General features: G+C 38.7%; 1 protein-coding gene across 1 annotated transcript in view; it reads right to left on the bottom strand.

Annotated features, from left to right (window-relative positions):
* Window positions 1-17355, bottom strand: part of CRB1 (crumbs cell polarity complex component 1) — a 312251-nt gene that overhangs the window by 101936 nt on the left and 192960 nt on the right. Inside the window, exon 5 of the mRNA XM_044003104.1 lies at window positions 12283-12465. Coding sequence (XP_043859039.1) covers window positions 12283-12465 — 183 coding nt within the window. The remainder of the gene's footprint in view (window positions 1-12282; window positions 12466-17355) is intronic.

Below are 17355 nucleotides of genomic sequence, written 5' to 3'. Positions count from 1 at the left end.
TGATCTCCCACTGAAAGTGCTATTTATTTCTTGAAACTTTTCTATATTCCTTTAAATATAGATTGTATTTACTTATTTGGGCACATTTTATGTATCTTCATAGACTTTAATTTTCTTGAGAGCAGGGACTGTGTATGTATATATTTGTATCTCCTTAACTTAGTATAGTAGCCAGTATATGATAGTACTACTTTTTTAATTGATCTGAATTGAATGTTTTAAATGGAATTAAGACATATGTTATTCATCCTCTGGCTCTCAGTTAAGATCATATCTAAGCTATTTCCAAAGACTGAGAATTTATGCTATTTTAAGTACCTCTAGAGAAGATTTCTCAACCTTACTTGGTTCCTCATTTGCAGGAAGTTACCTCTTAAATTTCACCTTTTATGGCCTAAGCTTCTTTCACTGTCCCTCCCACCATTCTCTATATTAATATTGACATCTATTTAAAAGCATTTTAGTTACTTCAATATCATCTTGTAAAAATAAATAGAACATTGACTTTCTTTATAAATGATCATTGCAACTGTCTCCATTGGTATGCCAATCAACAGCATGTTTGTTGTTGTTTGTCCTTCATTTTCTTTTTTTCTTTTTTGCAGGGCAATGAGGGTTAAGTGACTTGCCCAGGGTCACACAGCTAGTAAGTTTCAAGTGTCTGAGGCTGGATTTGTACTTAGGTCCTCCTGAATCCAGGGCCAGTACTTTATCCATTGCACCACCTAGCTGCCCCATTTGTCCTTCATTTTCTTTTTCTTTTCTTTTTCTTTTTGCAGGGCAATGAGGGTTAAGTGATTTGCCCAGGGTCACACAGCTAGTAAGTGTCAAATGTCTGAGGCCAGATTTGAACTCAGGTACTCCTGAATCCAGTGCTGGTGCTTTATCCACTGTACCATCTAGCTGCCCCCTTGTCCTTCATTTTAAAAGAGAACCAGTGACATCACAGGGTGATATCTTGACTTGCGCATGAATTGGATTTAAGTGAGGCAGAGTTATCAGCCTCACACTCTCTCTTCCAGAGTCATTGAAATCTAGTGACAAGACAACAATCCAGACAACTAGGGATGGCCTAGGATGCAGTGGATCACCTGGATATCTTCAGTATCTGACCAAAGTCTCAGTGCGCCATAGCACCTGCTTTAGCTACCTTCATGGCTATAGGAACAAATTGTTTTCATTTGCCCATTCTGAGGGTAAGTCTTTTTCCTAACTCACTGACAGGTTTGAGTGCTGTCAGTTACCTTCAACCTGGTTAAGCCTGTCTGCCAAGACAATTACTGGGGTGTGGCCATTGACCATGCTACAGCTTCTTGGAGCCACAGGTGAGAACTGGGAGACAGGTGGACACCAAAGGTATCTCATCAGAGGTGCTAGTGCTCCCTGAACATCTCATACACATGTTTGTTATGTGTCTGACATAAAGGAGGGAGGTCTCATCTGACCTGAATTAACGAACAAAATTGATTTGATTCAGTGTTGCTTTAAAAAAATAAATAAATTCTGCCAGGTCACTAAAGGTTTGTACTCTGTCCACATGGACAGGATCACCCTACTTTTTTCTACATCAAAAGATAAGAATTCCTTACTCTCAGATTGGGTACAAAAAGTGGAAAGTAAAGTGTCCTTTGTGGGTTGATGGTTTTTCTCATCATGTCATCTTCAAGTTAATAATAAAGAAAGGAGATGAAAATAACATGAGCACATTCAGCTTCAGGAAGGATCAAGGAGTGATGCACTCCTGCATTTATAAAAGTCCCCATCAAGCCTAGGTTCTTGCTAAAGTAAAGGTGTCAGACTTATCTGTGAGGAGTTGAAAGAGAGATTGAAATTTAACCTAGCCAGGGGTTGGAGGTGTGAGTCTTTTTCTTTTCCTTTGATTTCTTTTGTCAGGAGATTTAATTTGTTTTTTTACTCAGAACTCCCCAAATTTAATTTGAAGGTACTAATTTGTGGGAATAACATGGAACCAAATATGAACTATGAATCAAAAGGAAGGAAGAGAGAGAAAATAATATGTAGTTTCACCTGTGGCTACCCAATAGCAATACAATCTACTAAAAATTAAATCTACTCATCTAGTAATCTTGATCTAAACTCCTCAATGTTTAAATAAAGATAACTTCTTCAGAATAAATAGAAGGGTTTTTCCCCTTGTGTTTTTGGTTTCGTTAGCATTTGCTTCCTTGTGTGAGATTTGGACAATGTTACCCCGCTTGTGTCAGAAGAAGCATTTAACTCATCATATCAGTTTCTCACACACAGAGGGAGAACAGCCAAGGACAGTCAAAATGAGTAACAGAACCTGAAAACATTCGTATATGTCAACAAAACCCTTGTGGCCCCACTCTGGGAATCCAACCAAACAAGGTCAGTTCTTCTAAGGGTTCAACTGGCCCGTTTATTCCTGTTCTGTAAAAACATTGGAACTAGGAATGCCTACTCAGCTCAGTGCTAAAATCAGGAGGAGTGGGGGGCTCGGAGCCTGGGCAGCCTGGTTCTCTGCAGTCCGCTTTGTGTTTCAGTGAAAAAATTATTCCAGTAAGCACTGCAGTAACTCTCTCCAGTGCATAAAAAGGGAGGTGTATGGCTCCTTTCAAGAAAATTCAACATATGGAAATTCAAAATTGAGGAATAGATAATGAAAAGAAGGATCATTCAAGCCCTGAGGCATTCTACTTGCAAAGGATTTCTTTCAAAAAATAAAGCTTCCCTATTTTAAAATAGGGTTTCTAGATGGTACAATGGATAGAGTGCTGGGCCTGGAGTCAGGAAGACTTCTCTTCCTGAGTTCAAATCTAGCTTTGGATGCTAGCTGTGTGACCCTGGCCAAGTCACTTAACTCTGAGTTCCTCATCTATAAAATGAGGTAGAAAAGGAAATGACAAACCACTCCAGTATCTTTGCCAAGAAAACCCTAATGGGGTTATGAAAAGTCAACCATAATTGAAAATGACTAAACAATAATGACAAATTTCCTTAAGGATTTTTGACAGATATTTGCATCTTTGACAGAGAAGATTAGAAGTCAAAATTAAAAAAAATAGTTTAGAACCCACTGAAAAATGGAAGATCAATCAGAAATAATGTTCAACCATTTCTGAAGTTATAATATATAATATAAATATAAGGGCAACATGGAGTGATGGTAATAATAATAACATCCAACCAAAAGAGATATATAGCAAATATATAGGGACATAGATATCTCTATGTATCATTCCTTTAAAATGCTTTGCAAGGGCAGCTAGGTGGCACAGTGGATAAAGCACCGGCTCTGGATTCAGGAGTTCCTGAGTTCAAATCCGGCCTCAGACACTTGACACTAGCTGTGTGACTCTGGGCAAGTCACTTAACCCCCATAGCCCCAGAAAATCCCCAAAACCAAAAACCAAACCAAACCAAAACAATAAAATGCTTTAGAAGCTTTAATGTCACAGATACGTAGAGGTGGAGATTCATTATAAATATAGAGATAGAAGGATATATAAGTATAGATATTTCTTAGAATATATGTATATATCTTATACATATACACACTACATATATATATCTTAGTGTGTGTGTGTGTATATATACACACACACACACACACACACATCCCTATATCTCCCTCTATTATGTATATGTGTCTATCTATGACTTTAAGGCTTATAAAGCACTTTTCTTTTGGGGCAGGGCAATGAGGGTTAAATGACTTTCCCAGGATCACACAGCTAGTAAGTGTCAAGTGTCTGAGGCTGGATTTGAACTCATGTCCTCCTGAATCCAAGGCTGGTGCTTTATTCACTGTGTCACCTAGCTGCCCTTATAAAGCACTTTTAAAGGCATAATCTTCTTTGATTGTCATAAGTCTAGGAGACAGGTGCTATTATTATCCACATTTTCCAGACAAGAATACTGAGGCTTGGAGAGGTTAAGTATCTTGCCCAGGATCATAGAGCTTGCAAGTATACGAGACAGAATTTGAACTCTGCTCTTTCTGGTTCCTACTCTAATACTCCTTTCATTACATCAGCTGATAACATACTAGTCTTAGAGTGAAGAAGTAGTCCTGGGTTCAAATATAGACTCAACAGATAAGCATTTATCAAACATATACTATATTCTTGGCAGGCATTGTAGATACAAATGCAAATAAAAAAACAATCCATACTTACAACAAGTGCACACACACACACATATCTATATGTATATATATCATAAATATAAAGTGAATATATATGAATATATTCAAATTATTATAAAAACAAGACAGCTTAGAGGGAAGAACACTCAAATTTTGGGGGAATCAGGAAAGGCTTCATACAAAAGATGGTGCCTGACCTTTATCACAAAGGAAACAAGGCCTTCTATGAGGTGGAAGTAAGTAGGGAGTGCACTCAAGGCATGAGGGATGGCCAGTGCAAAAGCATGGAGGAGGGAAATGGAGTGTTATGCATGAGGAATGAGGAGAAATCTTGTTTGGCTAAATTGCAGAATATGGAGCTGGAAAATTATGTTGGGGACATGTTGTGAAGGGCTTTCAAAGATAAACAGATGAGTTTATATTTTATTCTAGAAGTAACAGGAAGTCAGCAGTTGATTGAATAACATGCTCAGATTTGTGCTTAAGGAAAATTATTCTGGTAGTAGAGTATAGGATGATCTGGAGTGGAGAGAGAGCTGAGGTAGGGAGACCAATTGGGAGGTTGAGCATTAAATTAGGTAAGAGGTGATGCGGACCTGAACTGAGGTTTTGGCTGTGTGAATGGAGAGAAAGGGTGGGATGCTAGAGATGATATGGAGACTGGACAACTTAATGGATATGTGAGGGGAGGGAGAATGAAGTCAGGGATGACACTGAGGCTAAGAGTCTGAAAGACTGGTGCTGCCTTGGAGAGGAGAGGAGAGGGGAGGGGAGGGAGAGAGAGAGATGTTTAATTTTTATCTTTGTAATTCTTAGTGCCTACTATAGTCCCTGGCATAAAATAGCCATGTAATAAATTGATTACCAGGGGAAATTTGTAATCTGGTCATCGACTACAGCTCTCTCAGCACAGCACAGAGCTCTGACAATAAACCACTCAGACAGGGATTCCTTCATGGATTTCTTCCATGTTTATAGCTCAGTTACCTATGAATGCCAGAGGCTCACCTAGGGGCAAGGTTATTGTGTCTTCTCTCAGAGTGCTATTGCCCACTTTGAATATGACTTCTGCCCACAGCTGTCTAAGCATCATTGGCCTTGATTCTCTTCTCTGTTAGTATAATTCCTCTCCACTCCTGGTGACATCTTTCCCAAGGGGCTCCTCCCTAATCCACCAAGTTTTGAAAAGATTCTCCAACTGGCTCCCCAACTTAGGTGAGGGCTGTGTCTGTATGATTTGTATGTGGTCACTTTACTAGGATTCAAACCTAATCCAATACTCTTTCTCCTTCACAGCAGCTTATGGGGCAATGGATAGAATGCTGGGCCTTGAGTCAAGAAGACCTGAGTTCAAATCAGCCTGAGACATTTATTAACTATGACCCTGGGCAGTCACTTACCCCTCCCCCATTTCCTCAACTGTAAAATGGGATTAATAACAGCACCCACCTCACATGATTGTTGTGAGGATCAAATTAGATGTTTGTTTTTTAAGTGCCTGTTTCTTTTTCTCTTATTTCCTATGTCCCTGTTGTTGAGAGACTTTGGCAATTTGTTTATTGCTGCCCTATGATGGAGACGTGTGGTTACTTTGGATGGCTAAAGAAAGGTGCTAGCCTGGGAGAGAGGCAGCCTTACTGGAGGACAGGGCAATTAACTGACCAGCCTGAAATGTGGTCCTTTTATAAATTATCTCATATCCTTTATACCACAAACATCTCTAACACAAAGATGCCATCAATTTATGCACAGCAGATTTTTTAGGAACATAGTCATTATTCTAAAATGAAGCCTATCTGCATTAGTTTTACAGTGTAAGTAGCAGATATCAGAAGCCATGACATTTGAAATTTGCTAAAATAGGCACCATATTTTTTAAAAGTTTGTATGGAAATAAATGAGTATTGAAAAGATTGCAAGGAGTCAAACATTAATAGGGGGGAAGGATATTTTGGAAATGTCAATAACCATTCCATTAAATGAACATGCACAGAAGTGAAAAGTTTGACCTTTCAGCCAGTGGCAGAGTCTTTCACGTGCATTTAATGCCTTTGTAAATAATATTTAAATGTCTCTACTCAAGAAAATGTTCAGTTAAAAAGACAAAATCATTATCTCTGTGAATGAATGAATAATGTGCCTCTAATATAAGGTCAAGAAAAGAACCATTTTCAGTTGAAAATGACGATTAGGCAGGCAAGCATCAAGCTACCTACTATGTTCCAGAAACTGTAAGGAGTGCTAAAATGAGGCTAAGAAGTATAAGAAAAATAGTCCTCGCTCTCAGGAATCTTCTAAGTGGTTACACGAAAGTATAAGAAAGTTGTTGGCCTGGTGGTAGTAGTTATTGTTGTTTGTAGTTGTTGTCAAGGAAGAGGAAGACAATAACTGATCTTCACGTAGTGTGTATATGGTTTATCATGTGATCCTTACTGAAGCCCTGAGCTGCCAGTGGTATTATTAGCAGACAGCCAAAAAGTTAATGAGATTTTGTGTTACTTTAAGAGAAGCTTAGCTTTCAGAACTAAGGCTACTGTATTTTGCCCTAGTTCAATCACATCTGGATTTACAAAGGGCATTGATAAGTTATAGAGTATCTGGAAGAGAACAATTAGTTTAGTGAAGGACCTTGAATCCATGTCATTTGAGAGTTGCCTGATGGAACAGCCTGGGAAAGAGAATACTCAGGGGAGGTACATCATAGATGGCTTTTATTATTTGAAGGGATAGCAGGTGGTAAATGCATTAGATCTGTTTGTCTCCAGCAGCAAAGACCAGGAGGCAGTGGGTGGGTGGAAATTACAGACAGGTAACTTGGGATCCGTGCCAGGAAGCATTTCCCAACATTTATAGCCATCTGAGAGTGGAATAGCAAGGTTCCCCTTGGTGTCCCACTCAATCATCCACTTTCCTGCCTCCTTCTGTGTGTTGTCTCCCTTCCCCCATTAGATTCTAAGATCCTTGAGGGTAGAGACTCTTTCTTTTATTAAGTATATCCCCAGTGTTTAGCACAGTACCTGGTATGTAGTAAGCACTTAATAAATGTTTATTGGATCAAATTCTTTTTCAAGTCTGGGCTAAACCTGATCACTGCTGAATTTTTTTCCAACTCAAAGATTCTGTAGTTCTGTGACTTTGGATAAAAATTTGATCTCTCTGTGTCTAATTTGCTTATCTGTAAAATGATAGAATATGAATAAATATTCCAGAAGGTCCCTTCAGACTCAACAGCTATGATCCTAGATTATAATGAATGAATGGCTTAGTTGGTAGAAAAGATTTCGACCTCACAAGTTCCCTATGGTCAAGATAGGAGCCACCTCCTTCTTGTTGCCAAATGAATGGTTAGCAAACTCTAGCTGCCCTCCTTAATCTTAATAGATTTATCTAAAAAGAATAGTGCATTACTAACCTCACACTTATTGGCTTAGGAAGAATAATAGAAAATCAGAGTAAATACAGTTGGCCTGGCATGTTCATATATGCTTTTAATATGACTGTAGCCAATAGAAGACACTGAAATTGACTACTACTACATGTGTCTGATTGATTGTGTATATTTACATAATTATTCATTTATTTATTCATTTACATATTTATTTTATATTGAGTAAACAAACTACAGCAAATAGAAAGCTGGCCTTGAGGGCAGAAAGACCTGAGTTCAAGTACTACCACTGACACATATTGGCCATGTGAGGCTAGGCAGCTCACTTCACCTCTCAGTGACTCAGGCAACTCTCTTAAGATTATATATTACAAAGAAGGTGCCTATCTGCATTGGTGGAAGGAGTTTATTCACCCAGGAGCTCCTTATACTAGTGAAATCATAGGTCCAATTCTTATTTCTATTCTTATCTGACACATACAGGTAAAATGACAGACTATAAATTGCAGAAGAATTGCTTTCATTCTGAGAGTTCCCTATACTACCGCCGACACCACCACCACCTACTACTACTACTACTACTACTACTACTACTACTACTACTACTACTACTACTACTACTACTACATTTATATAGCTCTTTAAGGTTTACAAAGTGTTTTTCATATATCAACTCATTTTATCTTCACAACAACCCTGGATCATAGGTGGTGTTATTATCTCAAATTACAGATAAGGAAACTGAGACAGACGTTGTGACTTGCCTAGGGTCATACAGCTAGTAAATATTTGAGGTAGATTTTGAATTCAGGTCTTCTGACTTCAAGACACGTATATCCATTGCACCACCTAGCTAAACATAATGAGATCTCAAGGTCAGGCTCTAAAACCCCTCCCCCTCAAAATTCCAGAAGTAGCATAGATACCTCCAGAGCCAGTAGGTTCCCCAAAATTGGAGTCCTTTAAGCAGACATCAAATGTCTCCTTATTATGTTATAGAGGGATTCTTGTTGGGATACAAATTGGATTAAATGACCTCTGAGGTTCCTTCAAACTCTGTTCCATACCAGAGTAATTCTGTGGTTCTATTTCCATCAAAAATTCATAAATGAACAATACCTCTTTGACTCTGGTACCTTGGACTAATTTCAGTGTAGATTTATTAGCATTATATTATTTATATAGACATTCCAGACATTTAAAAATGCCATTGTCCTTTCAACTCACGTATGATAAAAATCAGAGTTCTAGAATCTGTATTTAGCAAAAATGTGAAATTTTATTTTGGGGCCTATGACCAGGAAAGACAACACTGAGAAGGAACAAGCCTTCTTCCCATTTTAGTTTTACTAATGCAGATTACTTAGTGAGGCGGCATAGCAGTGAAAGAGCATTGTATTAAGAGACCTTGGTTTGAATCCCAGCTTTGATATTTTGATTTGATGCAATAAGCATTGATTAAGTGCCTACTATGTGACAAACAATGTGCTAGGTGCTGGGGATACAAAGACAAACAATGAAATCATCTCTTTTCTTGTTAACTTTTCTGAGCCTCAGTTTCCTTATCTGCAAAATGAGGATAAATATTCTAAGGCCTATTGTGAAGAAAGTTCTAAAAGATCAAAAGGCCCAAGGTTGGATCTTTCATAGGAGGTTTTTGGAAAGATTTGGATGAAAATTGTAGATAACAGTGCATTTAGGCTTTTCATCTGTTGCCCCTCATTTTCTCCCTATGACCAATCCATGGTCATAAATGGCTTTTTGATAATGGCTTTTATGCTTCTTCCTGCTCTCAAGGGAATGGCTCTTTTCATTGCTTTTTAGTTCAGTTTAAATTCTGACTTCTCTGAGATCATGGCTTTCCATGTGTCACAACCATATAGTATCACCAGGAGATTATTATTGTTAAAAAGGCTTTGATGTCAGGGAGCAATTCAGGATTGCCAAAGTAATAGGGGATTCCCCCAAATGCAATCTAGCCTAGTCAATGGTGATCTCAGCTCACTGGTCATTTGCACTGCCTGTCCAAGGTACATGTGCTGAAAGATGCACTTAACCAGTATAATGATTTGGTTAATGATGGATTTACTAAATGATTTATATACTATTTAGTGACATTCTATAATCTGCATTATAGGCACCTTTCCTATATGACTGTGTTGAGATCTGTTGGTCTATCCCATGGATGCAAGAAACACATAATAACACACTAAGTAGGAGGCCCTGAGTGAATGTTAGTCTGTTTTTTACCATACCTGTGATATCCTTTAGATTCTGGAAAGTGATGCAGGAAAGTAAGAATTAAATTAGAAATTTAAACCATCAACAAACTTTGGCACCTTTGTTCTTTCTGAGAATCCATAACTATCTGGGCAAAGATATAGTCCAATTATAGTCCAATTAAGGTCATGAAAAGTGGTCTAAAGTTAGCCATGGAAGGAATCAAGACTCTCTCCATTCCCTTGTCTCTCTCTTTTGCCCCTTCAACCATTATAATTCTCAAGGATGCAGAAGCATATAACTGGAAACAGAAACAAAACATAATACCTTATTTTCCCAACTAATCACTTCCCTAGAAACTTGGGAAGTAAGGGAAATCAACTCATGTTAGAGATGGGACTTTTTTGGTACAAAATGTGAAATCTGAGAAGCCATCTTTGGTGAGCTTCTCCCCTCCCCTCCCCTCCAATTGTGATAAAGAATTCTACTCTCCATATCCCCCAAACCATCCTCATCCCTCCTGAGCCCTCATTCACCTGTACAGATTATCCTATGATAGATTTCATCTAGAAACACATTTTTTTTTGCAATAACTGTTTGGTTTTCTGAACCTCTTTCCTTCCAAGTAAGAGCACTGGTTTAAGAATCACCCATTTGGGACTGAGAGGAAGAGGGGGTACAGCAGAGGACATTTGCCAGCAAGTACAATTCAAATGGCTATAACACTTGATCAATTTTCTTTTGTATTTTAAGAAAATTCCTTTGAACTAGAAAACTAACACTAATTCTTATTGCTATCTCTCTAGTGAAAATAATCAGATGGCCTCTCTCTCTTTTGAGTGGTCATGAATTTTACTAAGGAAACTCCATAGTATTCTGGGGCTCAGTGCAATAAGAACAGTTAACAACAATAGATATAGCTGGTCAATGCAGTCAGAATGTTGTTATTCACAAATAGATACGTCTGGAAGACCTTACCATCTATGATAGATCTTTCTTCCATTTGGATTCTCAGTGATATTCTGCACTCTATAGCAGTGATGACCACTACTGTTGAGCACACATCTTCCCAGTTTCCCCTTACTTGATATTGATAGCCAAAAGATTGTTAGACAATTATCACTGCTCTTGTGTCTATTAAGGAATTTTGCATGATTTTAACATATACTTTTGGGAAGAACCTTGTCATAGTAGAACTTACAAGGGCTGAATATCACTATAATTATTAAAGGAAATGCTATTTTGTAATCAAACAAATACAAAGGGATCTTATTTTCCCATTATCTTTTGATCATTATGTAGCTTGAAGATGCAGTCAATTGAAGAAATTCATCTGAGAAAGCTTGCCTGAGAAATTTCATATTTTCAACATTTTATAAGTAAATACCATTTTGGACATTCAATTATTTTCTCATATTACCCTGTACCACCCCTTTGCTTGATTTCAGCATTTTCTCCCCTCTTTTTTCTTCTTCAAACTCTGAATACCACTTGAAGCCCATAACAAGTCCTAACTTCATACAGGAGAAAGTATTTTTCTTCTTTATGACTCAAGGCATTTCCTTAAAGTATAAGTAAATCGCATTGAGCTAATTAGGTGAAAGGAAATCAAGCAAGCGACAGATATTTATTGAGTAGCTACTGCCTACAAGGAGATACTGTGAATGCTTGGAGCAGAAGAAAAATAGAAGCACCTTAATTCTCCTCTTCAGAACAGAATTAGATGTCCCCAAAATGTCCATTCTTATTAATTTTAAGATTATATGGGATCTGTTTCACAGCTAAAGATTAGACAAAGACTAATGTCTGGGAACAAGGGAAAACAAGCATATTCATTAATTAGGACCTTCATTGATCACATTCATTAAATTAAAGAGGCTTCCAACTACTTGCCACTGACTGGAGAGGCTTAGCTTCTATTCCTTTACTACAAGCTACCTTGTCTTTCATTTCCATCTTCCCTTCTCTCCTCCTTCCTCACTTCTTCGGGCTAGGGTAATGGGGTCTCCAAGCATTTTTAGTCTTAAAGGGTAACAGTAATAGGCTTCTACCAGTCGCAGACGACCATGGATCAGCACCTTAAAGGGTAACACTAACAGTTTTAATTGTAACCAGATATCTATTTATTGACAGTACCTCCAATGGATGGATTATCAGATTTTAGTATAGAATAACAGAACAACACTATAGTTTGTTCTTATTTTTAAAGACGCTCTCTTATAGCCTGAGATTCTAGTTTCCAAATCTGATGTGTCAAACTGCAACACTCTTCACCCTACCCCAACCAACCCCCCCCCCCCCCCCCCCCCCCCCGCCCAATTCATCACCCTACCACCAGTTTTGCAAAGCGGCTAAATTAATTACCATTTTCTTGTTTCTAGTTTCTGTAGAACAAAGTATTTTCCATGTCCACCAGGGGGACCCAGTGCACTGCAGCAGCACTTTGAGGACCACACAATTCTTATAACATACTCTCCATGCTGGTTGGTCTAATCTGTTAGAATGTGCCATAATAGCCTGTCTCTTGTGATCCCTTTCCCCTTACCTGTATATCCAGGCTGACAGTGACACACGTAACCTGTGGCGTAAAGGTAGTTGAATTTGGAAGGTAACTCAGAGATTTTTCCATATCTGCTTGCCCAGGACCGTTCCACACATTCCCCAGTAGAGAGGCAGGGGTTACTGCTGCATTCATTGATGTCAATCTCACAGTGGGAGCCTGTGAACCCTGAAGCATGGAAATAATAAAAAATAATAATAATAAGCAAAAGCTGCTTATTTGAGTTCATGAACTTGAGTATGTGCCTTAGGTAAGGTTCTCTACAATGCTTGTCCATTCCCACCATGGGATAGGAATTGTTTTCTATGCCAGAAAACAGATGCTTGCCCCAAATGCCATACCTTATGAAATGTTTAACAGGCATCATTTGTGGTTTTGTTCCTCAAATTCCTCATTGATGGAGAGTATCCATACACTATATAATAAAGAACTAGCTTCACTTTGTTCAATAGCCAGAGAAAGCAAGACTGGCTCTAGCCAGTGACTTCTCAAATGTATATCCTGCCTTAGGCAAAACTGTGAAGTAGATCAAGTTGATTATTGCTGTCCGTGTCCCTATGTGCTGCTTCATTTCCCCTACAGAGGCATCAAAGCTTTTTTACTACCCACTGCTGTGCAAGAGGCCCCCACTGTGACCCAGGCAATGCCCCGTGTTAGAAACCAGAGGGTCTTCAACTTTTTTGTGTTATGGACCCCACTGACAGTCTGTGAAGCATGTAGTTCCCTTCTCAGAATAACATTTTTAAATAACTGAAGGAAATGCTAAATTTTGGTTAGAAGTTAGGGAAAGTAAAGGTATAATTTCTTTCCCAGCCAAGTTCATGGACCTCTTGAAACCTACTCTACACTTTCCATCTGCTGTTCTGCTTGGTTTGAACTCTACTGAATAGTAGGCATTACCCAGTATCAACTGATGACCATCTAAAATCACATTATCTTGCTGTCAACTCAGTTAACTTCCCATCTCCCTTAGCCTCTTCTCCCCTCTGATTAGAGGGCTGAAGGATGGAACACTGAGCTCCTCCCAGAACTTTCTTGTACACTGCCCCTTCCAGCTGTCTATTGCATGTTCCCCCCATTAGATTGTAAACTTCTAGAGGGCAGATTGTATGGGATTGTCTTTCTTTTTCTTATTGGTATCCCCTATGTTTAGTAGAGTGCCCAGCACAAGTTAAGGTCTTAATAAATGTTTACTAAATTAAACTGAATTATCCATGGGCCTTCCAACCTAGGTTAAGAACCTATTCTAGCCAGTCTTTCCTTCCCTTAAAAATAGCCTATGTTCGGGCTCATCTTTTTAGTCAAGGTAAAACAATTTGATGCTCTACTTCAAGATAAAGAATTAATGGCTAATTATGGCTTTATTTGCTATCTCTAATAGATCATAGATCCAGAACTGGAAGGAATCCCCAAAACCATCTATCCAATCACCTTGTTTTACAAATGAGGAAAGTAAAATCTAGGGGAAGTAAAGCTACTTACCCAAGACCACAAGGTGAAGCCTATAGAGGACTATGGTGATTAGCTGGGATTTGAACCCAGATCTTCTAACCCCCAGTGTAGTACAAATTCCCATTTCAAGTAACCATTAATACCTTAATTCAAAGGAATGAAAAAAATGGGAAATTTCATGCACTTGTGAATAAAGTAGGGATGTGAAATGCCTTTGAGTATGTAGGTCACTCATGAAGCATTGCAGGGCCTCGAGTCAAGAAGACCTGAATTCAAATTCAGGCTCAGACACTTACTAGCTGTCACTTAATCCTGGTTGCCTCAGTTTCCTCATCTGTAACTTGAGTTGGAGAAGGAAATGGCGAACCACTACAGTATCTTTGCCAAGAAAACACCAATGGGTTCACAAAAATTTAGACATGACTGAACAACAGTTTCTCCTTAGAAGCCGCATATTGTGTATGTGTGTAAGAGAGTGACCTTACACAAATTTTTCTCTTGGTCAAAAAGGTGGACAAGGCAAAAAAAGTATGATGGATTCACTACAAATCTATTTCTACTCATTCAATTCAATTTTTAAAAAATCAAAAAGCATTTTTTAAACACTATGTGTCAGCCATAAAGATATAAGAATGAAAACCACGCCTTTAAAAAAATGTCCATCGTGTTAGGGAATACAACCCTGATAAGTAATTATAAAGCATAGAACAAGTAAATACAAAATAATTTCAGGAGGAACATAGCACTAGTAACTAGAACAAGGAGGCAACGTCTTCTGTAGGAGTTAGCAGGTCAGCTGAGCCTTCAAGACAGCTAGGTGTTCTGAGGTATAGAGGTCAGCAGGGAAGTGCATTCTAGGCAGAGGGGAATGCTTGCGAGAAAGCCTAGAGGAGGGAAAGATGCAATGTGTGCATGGAACAGCAAGGAGGCCAGTTTGGAGGAAGCCAAGAGTTTCTGAATGGGAACAATGTAAAAAAAGTCTGGAAAGGTGGACTAGAGCCAGATAGCAAAGCAGCGCTTGTATTGTATTTGAGAGACAAGAAGGAATCATTGCATCCTGAGTGATGTGTTTAGACTGAGGTTTGAGGAAAGTTATTCTAACAGTTCTTTGGAGGGTTGATTGGAGAGGGAAGAGACTTGAAATAGGGAGATCAATTAGGAGGATATTATAATAGTGTGGATGAGAGGTGATGATGTAATGTCCTTATAAGGGGTGAGAATGAGAGAGATGTAAGATCTGCTGTTGGAAGTAGAATCAATAAGACTTGACAAATGATGACACATCAGAGTAGGGGAGAATGAAGAGTTGAAGAGAATTCCCAAGCTATAAAATGCTACCACCAGAAAACTAACTCAAAATGAACTAATATTAAAAATAACTCAAGTTCATATCCCCAGGGATGGTGGGGAGTAGTATTGTTGCCTGTTGTTTTCTGTAGTTTTTTTCTAGAAGAGTCATCCTAGAATTTTGGAAAAGGCTTACAATGCTATTATTTAAAGAGTTTAAAAAAAGTTATTAATTATCGTTTTCCCATTGTTTTACTGCATCATGGTTATCTTGATTTGTTTCCATTAAACATGCTTGATCAGTAATTTTAGAGCACTTGAGCGGGAGGGGGTAAGAGGGAGAAAGAAAGAGAGAGAAAGAGAGAGAGAGAGAGAGAATTGAGAAAGAGAATAAAAATGAGAATGAGAATGCATATGTGTAGGGGTGGGGGTTGGGACACGATGAGCTACAAATCCATTGAGTTTCCCAGGTAATGAGACAATGCTGTGTTAAGGTTTTGCCCCATTCAAACACTGAATGGTTACATTAACAGTTTATAAAGGGATGAAATCTTGAGTGGATCACACCCCAGAGTGCCCTATTCAGGAATATAAAGAGTGTGAAACTAGGAGTGGCCCATTCACACCTTGTAAAGGGGTTACCCCTTTCAGACCTAGATGGGCCAAATCCCTGATGGCCTTAAAAGGCATAAGGAGCTCTAGGAGAGTTAGTTGAGGGGTAATAATTCCTGGTGGAGGCACAGATGTGAAAAGAGCCTGCCTTGGAAGAAACATCATGGTCTTTAAATCTTTTTGTCTTTTCTTTTACATCTCTTCCAGAGTACAATATAATGAGCAATGATGTCACAGTGGAGCAACCCATCTAGTAGGACAAGCAATGCCCAGAATAGAGCAGGCCCAGTAATACCAGGCTAAAGTTAGACTTAGACGTTGAGCTGTGGAGAGGAGTAGCCCCAGGGCACCCAGCAGAGCAACCTGACAGAAGAGATGCTACCCCCATGGGAAGCAGTATGAGGATAAAACTAGTAGAGAAAGGCCAGTGAGACCCTAAAATGCTAAAGATGCATATTGATTGAGAGTATGTCTCTCAACTAGTGGGCTTTATGTGTGTGCCCTCTCTTTCCATCCACACTGTGTATTAGTAAGGAAGTTTGTTTGGGGTTTATGAGGGGGTTGTTTTATTACTCCTCTTTCTGCTAAGCCATTTTAACAAATGCTTTTCCTTTCAGTTAATTGTGTCACCTGGCTGACAATTAAAAGGTGAATACACAAGTGGTGGCTCATGAGTTACAGATTAAGGAGTATGGACCCACAAAGTACCTTGAACCTAGAGTAGTTATCCTTTTAGGGAACCAATCTGTGCACATGTTTATGAGTGGTGGTGGGGGGGGGGGGGTTGGGAGTGGTGGGGGGGGGGAGCAACTAGATAGAAGAATAAGGGTGGGGTAGTTCAAAGGTGACGTTAAAGAAAAAAAATCATTAAAAATTAACTCAGTTGCTATCATCAGGCCAAAATTCAAGCCATCATCACATAAATACAAAGTGTGTCATCAGTTTATGGATGAGTTATCGTATTACGACAGATAACCTCATTAGATAATTGCATTTTCTCTTGCATTCTTATATCTTCAATCTGCTGCTTCCATCTCTGAGACAGTACCTCTCTTTATCCATATCTATCTGTATTGTGCTCCCTTAATTGTGCTTTGAATTCTCTTTAACTAACAAATGCTTAAACTTCTTATTTTATGGAATGTCTCCTAATAATTGCAGAGCTTCCTTCTGAAGCCACATGGCTTATGGGGATGAAGGCAGGGGTGAGTGGATAAGGAGAGAAACTACCCACCGCTAGCTGCCCTCTGGTCTAGGTTGCTGCTGCCCTGCATAGATGGCTAAGAATTTTAATATTTAAAGCCCCCAGAGGCATGGCTTATTCCTTTACTCAGTCAATCCTACTATTTTATTCTCACTCAATCTGAAAGACATTCATAATTTTTAAAGGGATTACTGGGTAGGACCAACATTTTACAATTAGTTTAATATGATTTTTACAACATTAAAACCTCATAATGTGTGACTACATTCTGTGATTATATCAACTGAGGTGGGGAGCTGGATCTCAATATATAGTGTTTGCATTTTGAACTTAACAGGTAGGATAAGAACTTTGTCTTGATGACAAAGAGCATGCTATATTTATGTTTCTGCTTGCAACATATAATATCTAAAGTGCATGTTAGTTTCTATCCCTTGATTAGAAAACAAAATGCAATAGTAATGATTGAATTGACCTAATAAGGTGATGGTTCCATGAGGAGG

Source organism: Dromiciops gliroides, chromosome 4 (genome assembly GCF_019393635.1).
Source record: "Dromiciops gliroides isolate mDroGli1 chromosome 4, mDroGli1.pri, whole genome shotgun sequence".
Taxonomy (NCBI): Eukaryota; Metazoa; Chordata; class Mammalia; order Microbiotheria; family Microbiotheriidae; genus Dromiciops; species Dromiciops gliroides.
This window is presented reverse-complemented; position numbering and strand designations above follow the sequence as displayed.